An 18,596-nucleotide genomic window follows, 5' to 3' on the forward strand; every position below is an offset into this window, starting at 1 on the left:
ATGCTTTTAAAAAGGTAAAGGACCCCTGACAGTTAAGTCCAGTCGTGAACGACTCTGGGGTTGCGACACTCATCTCGCTTTACTGGCCAAAGGAGCCGGCGTTTGTCTGCAGACAGTTTTTCCAGGTCATGTGGCCAGTATGACTAAGCTGCTTCTAGCGAAACCAGAGCAGCGCATGGAAACGCTGTTTATCTTCCCGCTGTAGTGGTACCTATTTATCTACTTGCACTTTGACGTACTTTCGAACTGCTAGGTTGGCAGGGGCTGGGACCGAGCAACGGGAGGCGGGAGCTTACCCCGTCGCCGACCTTCCGATTGGCAAGCCCAAGAGGCTGAGTGGTTTAGACCACATCACCACCTGCATCCCTCATGTTTTTAGCAGACACCAAAAAGAGGACAGGGAAGATGCTTGATCTCAAAAGGCAGGGAGTTCCAGCATGCAGGTGTTGCCATGCCACACAATCAAGTTCTTACAAAGGCAGAACAGGTATTATGTGGCACCTGTAGTAGAGCCAATTCCACCGATTGATGTGGTTCTCTAACCTCAAGTGTAGGAGAGTTTGTTGGTTTGGTTCCAGGGTGGAAAATCAACAAGAACCCTGTGCATTCTGAAACTAAAAACTATATTGTTCCATGCCACCCTAATCTCCAAATGATGCAAGATTGATTCCAAGGGTTACAGTCATCTACCTAGTGTGTGTCTTTCCTTTGGAATAAGGGACAGTGGAGACTGTGATGTCTTTATGATATATGGTTTATTTACACATACATACAACCTGTGCCTACGATGAAGGGCTTCACAGTATTAACACCCCAAGGGGGTCTTGCTTCCCCTATAGCCACAGCCAACAGAAATAGCTCTGTCTCCCGGCTGCCCAGGCAGCAGCCTGCCAGCTTCTAGTTTCTAGCTCACATAACTCCCAACTCTGGTTTTTGTCTTTCTAGATACCAACAACTTGTGGGAAGAGAAGCCACTCATTTGCTGTCTGGCACAGATCCACTTCCTTTGTTACCTTAATGGTCACAATTTGCAACTATGGTTAGAATGGGTTAGAAGAGAATTTACAAAGCTGTGGTTTGGAGGGGCAAGCAGAAATAATGCAGATATAATGCCTAGCTCAAGCAAATGGAAAGGAGGGAATTTGCACAACCAAGGAGAGTAAGAGGGAGGACGTAGCAAGCCTGTGAAGCATTTCTAATCTCCTAGCCCTGGTTAAAAGGGTTGGACAGCTGCACAAGCAAAACAAAAAACAAAAACCCAAAGTGCAATGCTGTGAGGAATATGTTGAGGAGCATACAGTGGTACCTCGACTTACAAACGACTCTACAACCGAATTTTTCGATTTACGAATGGGGGTAATGGTCGCGCGCTTACAAATGTCTCAACATCTGAAAGGAAACCGTGGCGGTTTTAGAAAGGGATTTTTCGACTTACGCATTTTTAGATAGGGTTGCTTCAACTTACGATTTTTTCTGTTTCCAATGCATTCCTAGGGGAAATTGCGTTTCCAATGGTGTTTTTCGACTTACGAATTTTTCAACTTATGAAGGTGCCTTCGGAACGGATTTAATTCGTAAGTCGAGGCACCACTGTTTGTGTTTCATAGCCAGTTTAATCTTAAATGAAAGTTAATAAAACATAATTAGGAAATAAAAGTACTCATATATGAATGGCAGAAGTCTCCTATTCCAGGCACTCTATTTTTCCCATCTGAACTCCAACCGACTGGAAAGATTTTGGTTTGAAATTTCATTGGAAGGTGGCATCTCTTGTGGAGGTAAACTAACCCTGCCCAGCCCCCTGCTGCAATACCAGCTCTGGGGAGGAGCAAAGCAAGTGTAATTTGTGTGAACAGGGAATGCAACTGGGTCTACTCTGAGTAAAATTTAGCTGACTGCCTATTTGTTGTTGTTAAGAAGGAATTTCACAAATAAAGCCAGCAGCAAAATAACTAGATTCTATGAGATTTCAGCACCTCACAGTGTAACAAGCCAGACATATCTGTGATGCGGAGAATATCAAGATCCTCATGAGAAAATATAAGCCAACTGGGTAGGATCCCTCAGAGCAGAGTGAACTTTGATGCACCCTGAATGAAACAAATACATGCCTGTCCACCCCCATGCACACAAAGGGATTAAAATGTATTCCCTGCAGTCACGAACTATGGAAAGCGTCCAGCTATTTGATTATGCTTTTCCTTTCCTTATCTCCTGAGCTGTAAGGAACCCATGGCTCTGCAGCATATCCTTTGTGTCCCTATCCGTATCAATCCTCTTTATGCAGTTTAGCATATTGATCTGTGCAGGCAACAAAACAAAAACTATGCATCTTTTTTTAAAAAAAAACAACCATCAGAATGCACTGCATTGCAAACAGAGTCTCTCCACACTATAACAGCCTGGAAGGAATTAAAACTGCATATTTGGTAGATTATTGCAACAGGAATGTTATCTCTATATACAGATAACATCCAGATACAGAAAATGGAATCAAGCTACTCACAGAGTGAACCACAGGGAAAGTCTCCATTTCCTCGATTTCATCCGACTGCATTCAAAGCCAGGGCTGCAGCAAGCAGGATCAGCAAGCTAGCAACACTTTAGAGTCACATCCGCAGTACCTTAGCTAGGAGGGAGAGGGGAAGGACTGGGGATCCTCTTGCCTTGGGGGCATCATCTGACCAGGTAGAGTCCTGTACAGATCAGAGATTTATGAAGGATAACAGTAGGATAACTGAAGCATTTGACATTGGGTTCCACCAGCAAATAGCCACGGATGAAATCAGACACAGGTTACTGATCTGTTCTTGGGTACTCAAGGGAAGAAATCTATGCTACACAGAGCAAGAAAGAAACAGCATAAAATTCTGTTCTTCATATAAATCCAGCTTTATGACATTTAGAGAACTTGCGTGAAGAGATCCTGATTCATGTGCCAGGGTTTTGTGGATTTTTTGGGTGGTGATGGAATGGTTCGATTTTTTACCCTTCTGGTTTTTAAATAAATCTTTTATCATTTGAAATTTATATTCCTTTCTTTAAAAAAAATTCTAAACACTGACAAATAAAAATATCTAAAACAAGTTATTAAAACATGAATAATAAATGAAACATGATAACATCAAGAAACAATTCAAAGAGCAGAAGCAGACAAAAAGCATATTTTCAGAAAAACCTGCTGGAAAAGAAAGCGCTCACCTGCTCGCCAAAAGGTGAGCCGTAATAGGGCCGAGGAGAGCATTCCACTGTCCTACGGTAGTGCCACCACAGAAAAATAAAATATTGCCCCTTATGTGAATGACAAAGACCATGGCTTTCAGAGATGATATCAGTCAATCAAATTCATATGGATACAGGTGATTGTTGAGATATTCTGATCCACGCCATCTAGGGTTTTAACACTTTCAGTTAAGCCTGGAAATGAACTAACAAACATTGCAGATGGTATAATACTGCAATTATACACTTCAACCTGCCAGACTGAGTTAGCATTCTGGCAGTCACACTCTGGTCCAACTCAAGCTTTTTCAGAGGCATCTCCACACAGAGAGCATTTAAGCAATCCAACATGGAAATTATTATTCCAGTCTTAAAGTCAGATCCACATCAGTTTTTTATTTATTTCTAAAAAGTACATGAAAATGTGAAAGAAGTTTTGTGTGCATGTCACCTAATATACATATTTCTGCAAGTTTCTCCCTGGTGTAATGCATTTTTGTACTATATTTTCACAAAGAGAAGTATTTTAACGTGTGCACTTTCCCTCCATGCATGCTTTTACATATTGTCAGGGGGTCTCCTTACAGAGAGCCCCCACCCATCATTTTCACCAGCTCATCACCCAGCGTCAACATGAGCAGCGAGTCAGAGGAGAGGAATGAGGAAGTGAGCGGAGTGGAGAGAGGGCTCTCATATGCTACAGAGCCATTGCACCGCTCTGAGGGAGAGCTAGGGGAGGGGGAGCTGAGACAGCCATCGGACACAGGGCATCCGTTTCCCCCGACGCCTGAATTGAGGCATGCCAGCACCCGTAGGGCAAGGGGGTGGCGTTTTGGGGTCCCCAGACTCTTATGCTGGGCGAAGACCAGGAAGAAGCCATTGCGAGGTTCTGATACGGACTGAGCAGTCATGTTTCCCGATACTCTTGCACTGTAAATAGCATGCACAATAAAACTCTGAAAGAAAAGATGGAGTGAAGCATCTTTACTCATGAGTAGCCACAGCCTTCTCTGACACATGCTTTTGGGGGGGGGGGTCGGAGAACTGCACTCCAAATTTTGGAGAAGTGAAAATCTAGAAAGGCAGCTGCACTTTGGTCTGCATACTGGTTTGACAGGTATGAATTAGGTAGGTTCACAGTGAAATGTAAACTGAATAAATCCCACATCTCCATTTCTAGCTGAATGTTTCCTATTCCTGGTTCTGCTGCAGGTGGACCAGTTAAGGACAGTCAGTTGCCTCTGGGTATGCACCTACTCAACTGGTTGACAGACAAAGACACAGGCCTGGCATGGCAAAGGAAACCAGGTCATTTAAAAGGCTTGTTGAGAGAGAGAAAGAGGAAGTCCTCCTTTGGGCCCAGTCTTATTCAACATCTTTATCAATGACTTGGATGATGGGCTTGAGGGCATCCTGAGCAAGTTTGCAAATGACACCAAATTGGGAGGGGTGGCTAATACCCCAGAGGACAGGATCACACTTCAAAATGACCTTAACAGATTAGACAACTGGGCCAAAGCAAACAAGATGAATTTTAACAAGGAGAAATGTAAGGTACTACACTTGGGCAAAAAAAATGAAAGGCACAAATACAGGATGGGTGACACCTGGCTTGAGAGCAGTACATGTGAAAAGGATCTAGGAGTCTTGGTAGACCACAAACTTGACATGAGTCAGCAGTGTGATGCAGCAGCTAAAAAAGCCAATGCAATTCTGGGCTGCATCAATAGGAGTATAGCATCTAGATCAGGCATCCCCAAACTTCGGCCCTCCAGATGTTTTGGACTACAATTCCCATCTTCCCCGATCACTGGTCCTGTTAGCTAGGGATCATGGGAGTTGTAGGCCAAAATATCTGGAGGGCCGCAGTTTGGGGATGCCTGATCTAGATCAAGGGAAGTAATAGTACCACTGTATTCTGCTCTGGTCAGACCTCACCTGGAGTACTGTGTCCAGTTCTGGGCACCACAGTTCAAGAAGGATATTGACAAGCTGGAATGTGTCCAGAAGAGGGCAACCAAAATGGTCAAAGGCCTGGAAACGATGCCTTATGAGGAACGGCTTAGGGAGCTGGGTATGTTTAGCCTGGAGAAGAGAAGGTTAAGGGGTGATATGATAGCCATGTTCAAATATATGAAAGGATGTCATATGGAGGAGGGAGAAAGATTGTTTTCTGCTGCTCCAGAGAAGCGGACACGGAGCAATGGATTCAAACTTCAAGAAAGAAGATTCCACCTGAACATTAGGAAGAACTTCCTGACAGTAAGAGCTGTTCGGCAGTGGAATTTGCTACCAAGGAGTGTGGTGGAGTCTCCTTCTTTGGAGGTCTTTAAGCAGAGGCTTGACAGGCATATGTCAAGAATGCTTTGATGGTGTTTCCTGCTTGGCAGGGGGTTGGACTGGATGGCCCTTGTGGTCTCTTCCAACTCTATGATTCTATCTGAAAAAAATTGCGGCGGTTTTAGGTAGGGATTTTTCGACTTACGAGTTTTTAGATAGGGTTGCTTTGACTTATGGATTTTTCCGTTTCCAATGCATTCCTATGGGAAATCGCGTTTCCAATGGCGTTTTTCGAATAACAACTTTTTTGACTTACAAAGGTGCCTTCGGAATGGATTAAATTCGTACGTCGAGGCACCACTGTATCTCACTTCCTTTTGAATAGTTGGCCATATGTTCCACGAAGGCATCATCTGTGTCCTCAGTTTGGCTTGGGGATCTATGGTAAACTCCCACAATGAGATCACTGTTATTTTTCTCTCCCTTAATTTTGACCCAGATACTGTACTCTCAATTTGGCTTTGAACTTTTAAATGCTGGATCTCTTCACAGATATACACATCTCTGATATATAATGCCACTTCTCCTCCTTTCCTGTTTGGTCTATTTCTCAGAAATAGATTCTATCCCTCTATTACTACATTCCAATCATGAGACTCATCCCACCAGGATTCAGTGATGCCTATTATGTCGTATTTAGTTTGCTGTACCAAGAGCTCAAGTTCATCGTGTTTATTTCCCATGCTCTGTTCATTAGTATACAGACACTGAAGACCATTGATCACCCCCCCAGCCTCTTATTTAATGATTTTTTTCCTCCCACCACTAGGTTTGCATGCTGTTTGCTCCATTTGGTCCCTGACATTTGGATGATCATCTTCAGCACTTGATAGATTCCTACCTTCAGGACCACTGTCTCCCTCCCCCACATAAGTCAGTTTAAAGCCCTCCTGATGAGGTTTTTGAGATTCTCGGCAAAAACATTCCTCCCAACCCTTGTGAGGTGCAGCCCATCACTTGCCAGAAGTTCATCTTCAAGAAACTGCAGACCGTAATCTAAGAATCCAAACCGTTCCTGCATGCACCATTTGTGAAGCCAGTTGTTCACTTCCCCTATTTTACCCTCTCTCCCTGGGCCACGTCGTTCAACTGGGAGGACAGATGAGATGACAATTTGTGCATTTAATTGCTTCAACTTCCTGCCCAGAGCCTCATATTCACTTTTGATCTTCTATGGCTAGCAGTGTCATTGGTTCCCACATGGACCAAAAGGAAGGGGTATTTGTCAGTGGGTTTTATGATTCCTTGCAACTGTTCTGTTACATCTTGGATCTTGGCCCCGGGGAGACAGCACACCTCTCGAGACGTCTTTTCAGGCCCACAGATCACTGCTTCTGTACCCCTCAGTAGGGAATCCCCTATCACCACTACACGCCTCTTCATAGGCTTGGTCATTTACAAACTCTCTCACAAAATCCAGAGTAAAGAGCTTTGTGCTGCACGATTTATGATGCCTTAGTCTTCCAAGAACAAAGTTGTTACATTTGGCCTGAAAGTAGGACACTGACAAATTATGTAACAAATAAACAATCATCCCAACAATAACATGTTTATGCTCTGCAATTCCTATTGTAAACAGGCATGAAGGAGTCCACTAAAAACGCTGTAGATGAATTAGGAAACTACCAAATTCAAAACTGATTTCTCGTCATGTAAACTAGCTTATATGAATCCCAATATTTATAGTCTTAAGTAACAGTAAACTATTGTACTTACAATTCCAGATACTGTACTTAAACTATGATCCAAGGACCACCATGATGAAAATAACAGTAAAATGCTGGTGTGTCCTAGGTTAGCAATCTACCTAACAGAAATCCCACTGAACTCAATGGAACTTACTTCTGAGCAGGCATGTTAAAGTGACAAGCCTTCTGTCTTCAGCACCACAAGCATCTATAATGTAATGTCAAAGGAACACCCAGCAGCTTGCACTCACAGAGAAGCATTCATTACTCCCTCAGTGCCCACCCATGGGGCAGCTGCCCCCCCCCCTAGAAGCAGGGCAGCTGGAGAGGACAGGCAGGGACGCTGCCTGCTGTGCTCCGCCTCAGCCTGCTTGGCTGAAGGGAAACGGCAGCAGCGGCAGCGAAGCTGCCTCCGTTGAAAAAAACCTTGTGCTGTGCTCGCTGTGACTTGAAAGAGTGTGGGCTGAAGTTAGCCCAGGTCCAGGTCCAGGTTTCCTTCAACAGAGGCAGCTGCTGCCTCGTTTTAGTCACTGCTGCCATTAAAGGAACGGGCGAGGCAGGAGTGCAAGCATGGGTGGCTCCATGTGCTGCCTTGTAAACGGCCCCCTTTCCTCTGGGGTGTGTGGACGTTGACCATGCCTCCTGGGGGGATCCTGGCCACATCATTGCCAGCTAGCCAATCAGGTGGCTGGGGAGCGTGGCTGGGGTGTGTGGCTGGTGTGCCCCCCCTAGCTTTGATCCTGGGTACGCCCATGTGCCCACCCCCTAATATTCTTAAGAGGATCTCTTCTCCAGTCTTCAGGGTAGTTGGAAGTAGGAAGGCAGAAAAGTCCTCTTTTCCTTCCTTTCTGCAGTTTTAATCTGAAATCTTAGGTGCAGTACTGCACCCAGAGCTCAGAAACTGCTTGTGCTAATGAAATTCCCTGTTGCAAAATGTGCCTAGAACACTGTTTTGAACACTGAACTCCCTGGATCCATCCAGTCATTCAATCCTGGCTAGATCTTATAAGCCATGAGAAGCAATGGTCAAGAACATGTGGTCAGTCTAACTCCCTGCAAGCACCTTGTTGTATCCCTAGGCAGCAAAAGCAAAAAAATGATTCCACAAGATGTTACCAGATGGTGTCCAAGACAACAGGAGCGGTGGCGCAGACACTTGTCTATCCTCCTCCATAATTGGTCCCAGAGCCAGCAAGACTTGGGTAGAATCATAGTAGACTTGGAAGGGACCCAAGGGTCATCTAGTCCAACCCCCTGCAATGCTGGAATCTCAGCTAAAGCATACATGACAGATTGTTAAAAGCCTCCAAGGAAGGAGAGCCCACAACCTCCCAAGGGAAACCGTTCCGCTGTCAAACAGCTCCTGTCACAAAGTTCTTCCTGATGTTTAGTCAGAATCTCCTTTCTTGTAACTTGAAGCCATCGGTTCAGTCCTACGCTCCAGAGCAGAAGAAAACCAGTTTGCTCCATCTTCCATGTGACAGCTCTTGAGATATCTGAAGATGGCTATCATATCTCTTCTCAGTCTCTTTTCCAAGCTAAACATACCCAGCCCCTTCAACCGCTCCAAATAAGGCCTGGCTTTCAGACCCTGGATCACCTTGGTTGCCCCACTATGCACATGTTCCAGCTTGTCAACCTCCTTCTTAAATCATGCTCGATTTTCCTCCAGCCTAGTGTTGTTGTTGATGAAGGTCATGTCAGTCCAAAATAAAACATCACTCTTTCATGATTTGATCATGGATCAAGGGACCAACCTGGAATGCATCAGCAAGGACGGAGGGGGGTGAGTTGGAGCAGTGGGGGGACTGGCCTAACACACATTTGTCCATCCAGATACTTGAACACCACACCTTGGAGAGCCAAACCCAAAATTTGTAAAATGAAACTAAAGCATCCAGGCAAAAGAACCTAACAAAAACACCATACTTCTTCCTTCCTTCATTTACACACCTTACAATCAAACAGGCATATTACAAAGAAACATGAAGCCTTGGATTGTTTGAAGACCATGTGATACTTCTGGACTTTGAACTTTTAATTACTAGATGAAGCCACGTACAAATCCACTGAAGCACATTTGAATACTATGGCATTTCAATACTTAAATTTCAGAACTAAAAGGAGACCTTTTTCACAGAATGTGTTACCAGAAGAAACAAAACCAGTTTTCTGCCCCCAACATATCTGTCTCTCTCTGTTGTATCATTGCCTTATTTAGTCTCTCATATAACTAATAGAAGAATGGTGTTACTTTCACACTTTCAGGGACCAAAATTATATATCACATGAACTTTCACCTAGTTCTATATAAATCCCTAATCTAATTATGTTCTTACACTGAAAAACAGATTTTCATAAGCCACATTACTCCAGTACAACAGCACACCTTCTTCCATGACAATGACAAAGATTTTTATTGTTGTTAAAACAGCTGTCTCTCTTAGTCTAGTGTTCTTCTTCCAACAGTGGTCAAACAGATGTCCGTGAGAAATTCATAATTAATCCATACTTGAAGTGTCAAATGAGGACATAAAAATGAAGGACTTATTAAGGTTTTGTAGTGGCAGCAAGGCTATATACTGCTTTAAAATAGGAGTTGCAGAATTTGGATATCGAACTTTGGTATAAAAATGCCTGGCATATAACCATAGTGGAAAAGCGTAACACATAAAATAAGAATATTAAAAGGAACTCAAAAACCCACAAGTGTTTTATGACCTATGGTGGAAATTCACTGCATATAACAAGGGCTGAAAAACACTCCGTCACCTACATCTTCAAAAATATTATCTTCATGATAGTTTGTATCTTAATTGTACTGCTGACCATCTGTACAGGCTGGGGGGGGGGAGAGAGGACAAAATCATAATTATCACTTTAATACCAGGAATTGGTTGTAAGTGGGTGGGGGAGAAGTTTATTGGTTGCAGTTTTGTGTTGTATATTTTAAAACTAATTTTTTAAAAATTAAAAAATCATAATCAGAGCAGTCATGTACTATATAAATAAAGTTCTGGATTATTGGCTTTGGTGACCAGTATTTCCTCATGAAAATAATCCAGGTCAAGCATACATCAAATGTTTATATTGGTGCAAATGAAACAAACCTGCTTTTTGCTTTAGAACTGTTTAAAATAAAAAGGCTGAAGCCCTCGAAATTCACAAACAATCATTGTGCTCCACACTTTTCTTGCTAGCTTTCTTCCTTTGATACATACAGTTCCTTGTTCTGAGAACAGAGTATGTGGCAAGAGAAAAACAGTTTCTTTCGCTTATACTCTTGGATTCTGCTCCCCTGCAGACTTCATTCTTAAAAGCTGGCAGGGGATTTGATGAGAATGCTGAATTCTGAGGGACTGGAGCATAGGATCCTTGTCAGTTTCAACTCCTGCTGGCCTGATACAAAGCTTAGGTCACATGCATTACATCCATTGAAATGCCACACCTCCATGTCTCTCTCTTTAGCTTCCCATTCAACAGTTAACATATTGCATACCCAAGAGGCGACCTGTTATGCTGCACCAGAAGATAAAACACACACGTCAAATTTAAGGTCTTTTAAAATATGGGCAAAGAAAGCACACAGTTCTCATGCGTATAAAACAGAGTACTGTATCTTTATTATACTGCCATCCTGTGGCTGCTTTGGCGCATATACTAAGCCTCGTTTCCTTGTTACATTTCTGTTTCTGCCATTTTTCTCCAGCTTGTTCAGATGCTCTTCAATAACCAACTTTGGATAAACCTTTTACAATGCCATTCTTCCTATTCTTCTTCCTTCATTATTAAAAGAATTTCCTTAAAGTAAAAGAAAGCAAGTACACACGCCCATTTGCCACATGCACTGTTCATTGCTTCTTTGGAGGAGATGAGAAATGTGCATTCTTCCCTTGCAAAACTTAGCCACCCTGGTGAAGCACCGTGGCTACGAAGCCACTGCCATGAACTCACTAGGTGGCTTCAGGCAAGCCACTCTCTTGTTCTTCCCTCTGCAATGTGGGGGATGAAGACAACTTACAGCAGTGCTACTCAAAGTAGTGGTCCACTGACAAGTGCAGTCCATAAGCCATCGGCTTCCGGTCCTCACCGACTTCACTGCAGCCCATGTTGGGTGTGACACTTCAAGGACAAAGTATGGACCAGTCCCTGGCACATTGGTGGGGTGGGGAATTACTGGTCCACCACATTGGAGTTTGAAAAGCATTGCTTTACAGGCTGTTGCAAGGATTACAAGTACTGTAGGTCACGAACGTGAACACTTGAAACTGCTGTGCAAACATTGAGCGTTATTACAGTATGATCCTATAAAGGTAAAGGGATCCCTGACCATTAGGTCCAGTCGTGACCAACTCTGGGGTTGCGGCGCTCATCTCGCGTTATTGGCCGAGGGAGCCGGCGTACAGCTTCCAGGTCATGTGGCCAGCATGACAAAGCCGCTTCTGGCAAACCAGAGCAGCACATGGAAACGCCGTTTACCTTCCCACTGTATTTATCTACTTGCACTTTGATGTGCTTTCGAACTGCTAGGTTGGCAGGAGCTGGGACCGAGCAACGGGAGCTCACCCTGTTGCAGGGATTCGAACCACCGACCTTCTGATCCGATACAAGTCTATTAAAAAGTAAGTCTCAAGGTGTTCAGTGTGCCTTACCTCCAAGGAAGGTGGGTAAAGGAATGCAGCTTATTATATCATATTCCCCCCTTAAAAATATGAACCTTTGCTGATTTTGTGGAAAGGTTTGTGGTACATTTGCCAGCAGTCATTCCACACACATTTGGCTCTTTCATGCATGCCTCTTTCTTTCCTTTCCCTTGTACTGTCATGTTTGAGATTGTAAACTCTTTAAAGCAGACACCTATACTTTTGTTGTTCCTTATTTTACTCTGTAAACATACCATGTGCATTGATCTCACTGCATAAATTAATGACAATAGTAATCCGGCACTGATTACTGAACTGCCACTCATTCAAAAAATAAAGGTAAGGCTCATGTTTACAGTTGGGTATCTTAGCACTTGAAACTGACAGTACAACCATGTTCCTTTGCTGAGCAACTGAAACTCCTACACTACAACAATATAAAAGTGATCAAACGACAATTATATGTACCAGAAGCAAATGAGGAAGAAAAATAACTCATTTTCTTTCAAAGTCAAAGGTTGATGATAGGGAAAGATTTTTTACATTATTTACAATAGAAAACAGCAGAACAATTCAAGTAAGGCTGCACCTATTACTGGCATTTGGGACTTGAGAACACTGACGGTAAGTACAGCTCAATTATTAAATCTTAACAATGTAACAGATTATGCTTAGCTTCTGCAATGCAAAGCATATCTTATCTCATTTCTGGGAAGGAAGCAATGCTTTTATTGCATGATTTTACCATTTTGTGGCTGTTTCTGAAGAGCAGGATACGGCTAATCCCATGTTTGCATTTTAAAAAGAAGGGGGGGGATAGTTGGGTGGGTTTCAGGTTGCACAGAGTGGAATAGGCTATTTAATCCTTTGTCACTCAAAATCACCAGCCCAGCCTTTCTCACACAAGAAGGGGTGGGAGAAGGATACAATATCCTCCCTATTTTCTCTATGAATCTCTATGGGTTTCTGGGGGTTTTCCTGTTGTTATTCTGTTTCTTACAGCTACAATAAACCTACCGTTAAAATTATGGACTGGTCATTTCTTCGCCAGAGGGCAAACGGGCAAATTTAGCAGGGGATCAAATACTTTCCCCCCTCACTGTACCTTTGTGGTCCTCGATGAGATAGCACAGTGTGCATACACTGATATCCATAAAAATGCACAGCCTTTACATGTTTGTGCATTGCACTGCATATGTGGCTACCATCGTCCATGTCATATTTTAGTGTATTACGAGAGAAAGAAAGCTCATATATGCAATATGCAATATACCAGGCTGCCATTTTTGAAAGCTCATATATGCAATATGCAATATACCAGGCTGCCATTTTTGCCAAAGAACAGCTCAGCTGCCATTTTTCTGGCACCATAGCCAATTCCAGCAACTAGCCCAAAGCGTAAAATTCTGCTCCAGGAGTCAGCAAACTTTTTTTGGAGGGGGCCTGTTCACCGTCCCCCAGACCTTGTGGGGGGCTGGACTGCGTGCATTCTCTCTCTCTCCTCCCCCCTGCCTACCTATGCTGCTGTTGGTGCTGTGCTCTCCCAAGTGCAGCTCCTGTGCCTGCCCCTGCGAGCGGCAGAGAGGTGAGCAGCCCCAAAGGGCTGGCTGGCTCCAGAGAGGCGCTGCCCGAAGCCCAGCCCCCTTCCTCCACTATGCAGTGGGGAGAAACCAAGCAGAGGGAGGGAGGAGGCGCTGTGGTGTGGGGGGGAATGGTGTCCTCAAAAACCTGGTGGAGCAAAAAAAAAAAATTAACGGGAAAAATTAACAAACAGAAATGCCGATCCACAGAACGTCCGTGGGCCAGATCCTGAGGGTAATTGGGCTGGATCTGGCCCACGGACCGTGGTTTGCCGACCCCTGTTCTGGTCAGTCTTGCTGGGTGGCAACACTTAGAAATCCTAAGTAAAAAAAGAAGTTCTGCTCCTATAGTTCACATGCAGAAGCCCTGACAACTAACCCAGTTCATATCTGTCTTAAATTTGTAATATACATACAACTTTAACTTCAAAGCTTCCAAATACGGTAAGGGGAGGGAATAACTAACTAGGAATTTATTTTTTGTGTGTTTCAGGATTGTCCAAGTTACAGGAGCAATATTTCTATACAATATGAACCTAGAAACGGATACATTTTGCCAAGAATACCTAGCACATAAAGGTACAGTAGTAAAACCATATTACTGGCTAACAGTGAGCCAAAGCTGTGTCAAGTGCCCTTATCACATACAAACAGGTGAAGAAGCAAGAGTTCCTTATGTAGAATTCCATAAGGCCTTTGGATTCCCATACAGATCAATGCATTCCCATAATAAACACCTTCTATTTTATGAACTGCGGGATTCATCAGGGAAATTAATTCAAAAAGGTCATGCTACAAATTGCACAGAGTACAACATTCATCCAGAATCAATGTTATTTGAAATAGGCGGTTATCTAGATTCAGTTATGCACAAGTATGAGAATGCTGGATGCATAATTATTTATTCAAACTACTCACCTTGTAACGAGGCAGAGCATGGCTGCATAAGCAAAATGTACAACTTCCTGATGAAGTATCAAGACATTACACTCTGCATTTATTTTGCACAGCTGTACCACACAGAGGAGGATTTCCCAGTATCCACATGGAACTGTGAAGCTTTGCAAAGCCTGGCTAGCATGTGGCCTCTGGTGACATTGAGCCCACTGTGTGGTGGACTTTGGCATTCCCTCCTAAACAGTTTTGTGACTAATATACCACACCCAAGACTCCACCATCCAATTTTGCCTGCAAGAGTATGGGCTGATAGACAAAATGCACAACAAATTAGCAGCATTACAGGAATGAAATTTCCTTTTATGAAGACCCTGCCTCAGCCAGGCTATGGAAAACCAACTGTTCTGCCATCTCTGCAAAAGTACTTTTTGCCCAGTTCACACTCTCAGGATCTAGCACCAATGATGAATGGTAGATTGCCCTCTCTGAGGATACCGCCCCCCCTTTCAACACCTTCCGTTGATGTTTTTTCCAGTTTTAGAAAGCAGCCACTATATCCCCAACCTAAAAATATTGTCAGACACTTAAAAATGCCAGATAAGTCATTAAGCAAAGCTAAACATTTGCAAGTAATTCCAAACGGAAGATCTGTTTACATGGAAAGAATTACTGAACGAATTTAAAGTATCAAGTCTAAAGAGCATGAACCGCACAGAAACAGGATCCAATCCACCTCATTCAAAAATTGAATGCAGGGCTGACAATTCACTCGGCATGTACGCAGCTCAAATGGCTCTACGTGTTTTTCATATGTACTGTGGCTATTATGCCAGCATAGGAAAGACCAACTTTGAGCAGCTGGATGAAGAGACAAGGCAATCCTGCTGGTCAGTGTGACTACTGGACAGTGTCATCCTCCATTTTCTGTTAGAGTATTAAGACAGCTTTTCATCTTAAGGATCTTTCCTTTGTAATAATTATTTTGTACTGATTTGTTGTCATTCTTCTATGCAGTTTTGGCTGTAAACTTGTACCTGCCAACAGAAAGCTAAGACATAAATGTAATAAAATAAATCCAGTCATCAAACATGCTGCATGTAAAAGACTACTTTTCAATTCTTCTATCATCTCCAGAAAATACCTTCAGTCAGCCCAGACATCATCAGAGTTATTTGGAAATTCAATTTCTTGTTGCTACGCCTTTTGACTTTTTAGTGGATATCACAGGTAGCTAGCTATTCAAACTTCCCTGTGAAATTATTAAAAAGTACTTGCAGGCATAATGGTTTGGAGTGGGTGGGTACCTATTCCTGGGATAAACTTGCATCTGATGAAGTTGAATCTAGTCCAGGGGTTGACAAACTACGGTCCGTGGGCTGGAACAGGCCCACGAGGGTCATTAACCCGGCCGGGCCACTGTCTGAGCTCCCTGGGGGGGGGGGGGGAGAAGAGGCCGCACGTTCTTGCGTGAAGTCCTCCTTGAGTAGATGCAGGAGGAGGAAAAGGAGGAGGCGGAGCTGCGGCTGGCAGGAAAAGAGGCACCATCCAGGGCGGGGGAGGGGGCGAGAGATTTATGGTGGGAGGGGAGAAACGGGGGGGGGGGACAGGTAGGAGCTCTCCCTGCTGGCTGTGCGGCGGTGATCTGGCCTCCACTGCCGGTGGGAGGGTCTCCATTCCACCCCCGAAGCGCAGAAGAGGTGCTGGCAGCAGGAGGCCCAGCAGGCCGCAACGCAGCACCAAACCCAGGCAAGGAGCCCCCATCCAAACAATGACTATCATCAGTGCCAGTAAGAAAAAAATTTAATTTTCATTTTTATTATCTACAATACTGTCTGGCCTGCCTGGTGCTCTTGTATGGAATGGGTCCTTTTAAAATGGCAGTTGGAGGATGGATGGCGGCTAACAGATTGAGGTTGAATCCTGACAAGACAGAAGTACTGTTCGTGGAGGACAGGAGGCGGGCAGGTGTGGAGGATTCCCTGGTTCTGAATGGGGTCACTGTGCCCCTGAAGGACCAGGTGCGCAGCCTGGGAGTCATTTTGGACTCACAGCTGTCCATGGAGGCGCAGGTCAATTCTGTGTCCAGGGCAGCTGTCTATCAGCTCCATCTGGTATGCAGGCTGAGACCTTACCTGCCTGCAGACTGTCTAGCCAGAGTGGTGCATGCTCTAGTTATCTCCCGCTTGGAGTACTGCAATGCGCTCTACGTGGGGCTACCTTTGAAGGTGACTCGAAAACTACAACTAATCCAGAATGCGGCAGCTAGACTGGTGACTGGGAGCAGCTGCCGAGACCACATAACACCGGTCTTGAAAGATCTACATTGGCTCCCAGTACGTTTCCAAGCACAATTCAAAGTGTTGGTGCTGACCTTTAAAGCCCTAAATGGCCTCGGCCCAGTATACCTGAAGGAGCGTCTCCACCCCCATCGTTCTGGCCGGACACTGAGGTCCAGCACCAAGGGCCTTCTGGTGGTTCCCTCGTTGCGAGAAGCTAAATTGCAGGGAGCTAGGCAGAGGGCCTTCTTGGTGGTGGCATCTGCCCTGTGGAACGCCCTCCCAACAGATGTCAAAGAGGAAAACAACTACCAGACTTTTAGAAGACATCTGAAGGCAGCCCTGTTCAGGGAGGCTTTTAATGTTTAATGGATTACTGTACTGTGTTTTATTTTTCTGTTGGAAGCCAGCCAGAGTGGCTGGGGAAACCCAGCCAGATGGGCGGGGTATAAATATATTATTATTATTGTTGTTGTTGTTGTTGTTGTTGTTGTTGTTGTTGTTGTTGTTGTTGTTGTTATCTGTTGGTTATTTGTCGGGCCTGCCTGAGGTGCATAGGGATTCATTCATTTCCCCCCTCAAAATATAGTCCGGCCCCCCACATTGTCTAAGGGACAGTGGACCAGCCCCCTGCTGAAAAAGTCTGCCAACCCCTGACCTAGTCCATGAAAGTGTATGCTGCAACAAATCTGTTGCACACAATCCTGAAGGCAGCCCTGTACTGTATAGGGAAGTTTTTAATGTTTGATGTTTTATTATGCTTTTATATATGTTATAAGGTGCCCAGAGTGCCTGGGGCAACCCAGTCAGATGGGCAGGGTACAAAATATAAAACTATTATTATTATTATTATTATTATTATTATTATTATTATTATTATTATTATTATACATATCTATTCAGAAGTCCCCAAAGATATAAATGAGGCCTACTCCCAGGTAAACAGGTATATCCTATCGCTGGCTTGATAATTTTGTTTTAGGAGCACTGGCTAACCGCCCGCTCGTTCCGAGCAGCCATGGGGCTTCTTTCAACCCTGACAACCCCCCTGCTCACCAGCGAGGCGACATTTTGGCCCCCAGCTAAAATTAGTAGGCCGGTATCCCAGGCCCTGTGGCGCTGTGGGTTAATCCACAGAGCCTAGGGCTTGCTGATCATAAGGTCGGCGGTTCAAATCCCCGCGACGGGGTGAGCTCCTGTTGCTTGGTCCCTGCTCCTGCCAACCTAGCAGTTCAAAAGCACCTCAAAGTGCAAGTAGATAAATAGGTACCACTCCAGCGGGAAGGTAAACAGCGTTTCCATGTGCTGCTCTGGTTCGCCAGAAGTGGCTTAGTCATGCTGGCCACATGACCTGGAAGATGTACGCAGGCTCCCTCTGCCAATAACGCAGATGAGCGCCGCAACCCCAGAATCGGTCACGAGGGACCTAATGGTCAGGGGTCCCTTTACCTTTACTATCCCAGGCCCATCCGTTGCTTATAGGAACCAGCCAAATATCACGTGTCAGCCAATCTCTCAATTACCTCCCACAGCCTAACACCCCACCCTGTCCCGCGCGCAGTTCTGCGCATGTGCTCGTTCACGGGGTGACGGGAGAGGGGTCGAGGGAAATGGCTGCTTTACGCATGCTCATTAGAATGGGTGGCGCGCGCATGCGCAACCCTAGCGAGCATAAAAGATTTAAAACCCAGCGCTTGTCGTTGTTTTTTAATCAGAAGGGCTTGGAAAAGGTCACTCTCACACACAAGCTTAAAAAAAAAACGCGCAGGAGGAGAAATTACGTAACGGCGGTTAACCTAATGTTGATTGCCCGCATGCGCATAGCGGAGGAGAGGTTGTGCGAAACCACCCGCGCATGCGTGGTGTCGGTTTTGGCTGCCGCACCCTCCCTGACGTGAAGGGGCGGCTCTTGTTGCCGCCGCCGCCGCCGCCGCCTTCTTTTGACAGAGC

The 18,596-nt window shown here is 44.6% G+C and overlaps 1 protein-coding gene across 1 annotated transcript; it reads left to right on the forward strand.

The window, feature by feature from the left end:
- The first annotated feature begins 12,376 nt into the window (after positions 1 to 12,376).
- Positions 12,377 to 15,457, forward strand: APOBEC4 (apolipoprotein B mRNA editing enzyme catalytic polypeptide like 4). The gene is made up of 2 exons (XM_035123591.3): positions 12,377 to 12,517; positions 13,967 to 15,457. Exon 2 carries the CDS (start codon positions 14,004 to 14,006, stop codon positions 15,051 to 15,053), a length of 1,050 nt encoding a protein of 349 aa, XP_034979482.2. The 5' UTR covers positions 12,377 to 12,517; positions 13,967 to 14,003; the 3' UTR covers positions 15,054 to 15,457.
- Positions 15,458 to 18,596: the final 3,139 nt, after the last annotated feature.

The sequence above is a fragment of the Zootoca vivipara genome, chromosome 7 (genome assembly GCF_965207765.1).
Source record: "Zootoca vivipara chromosome 7, rZooViv2.hap1.1, whole genome shotgun sequence".
Taxonomy (NCBI): domain Eukaryota; kingdom Metazoa; phylum Chordata; class Lepidosauria; order Squamata; family Lacertidae; genus Zootoca; species Zootoca vivipara.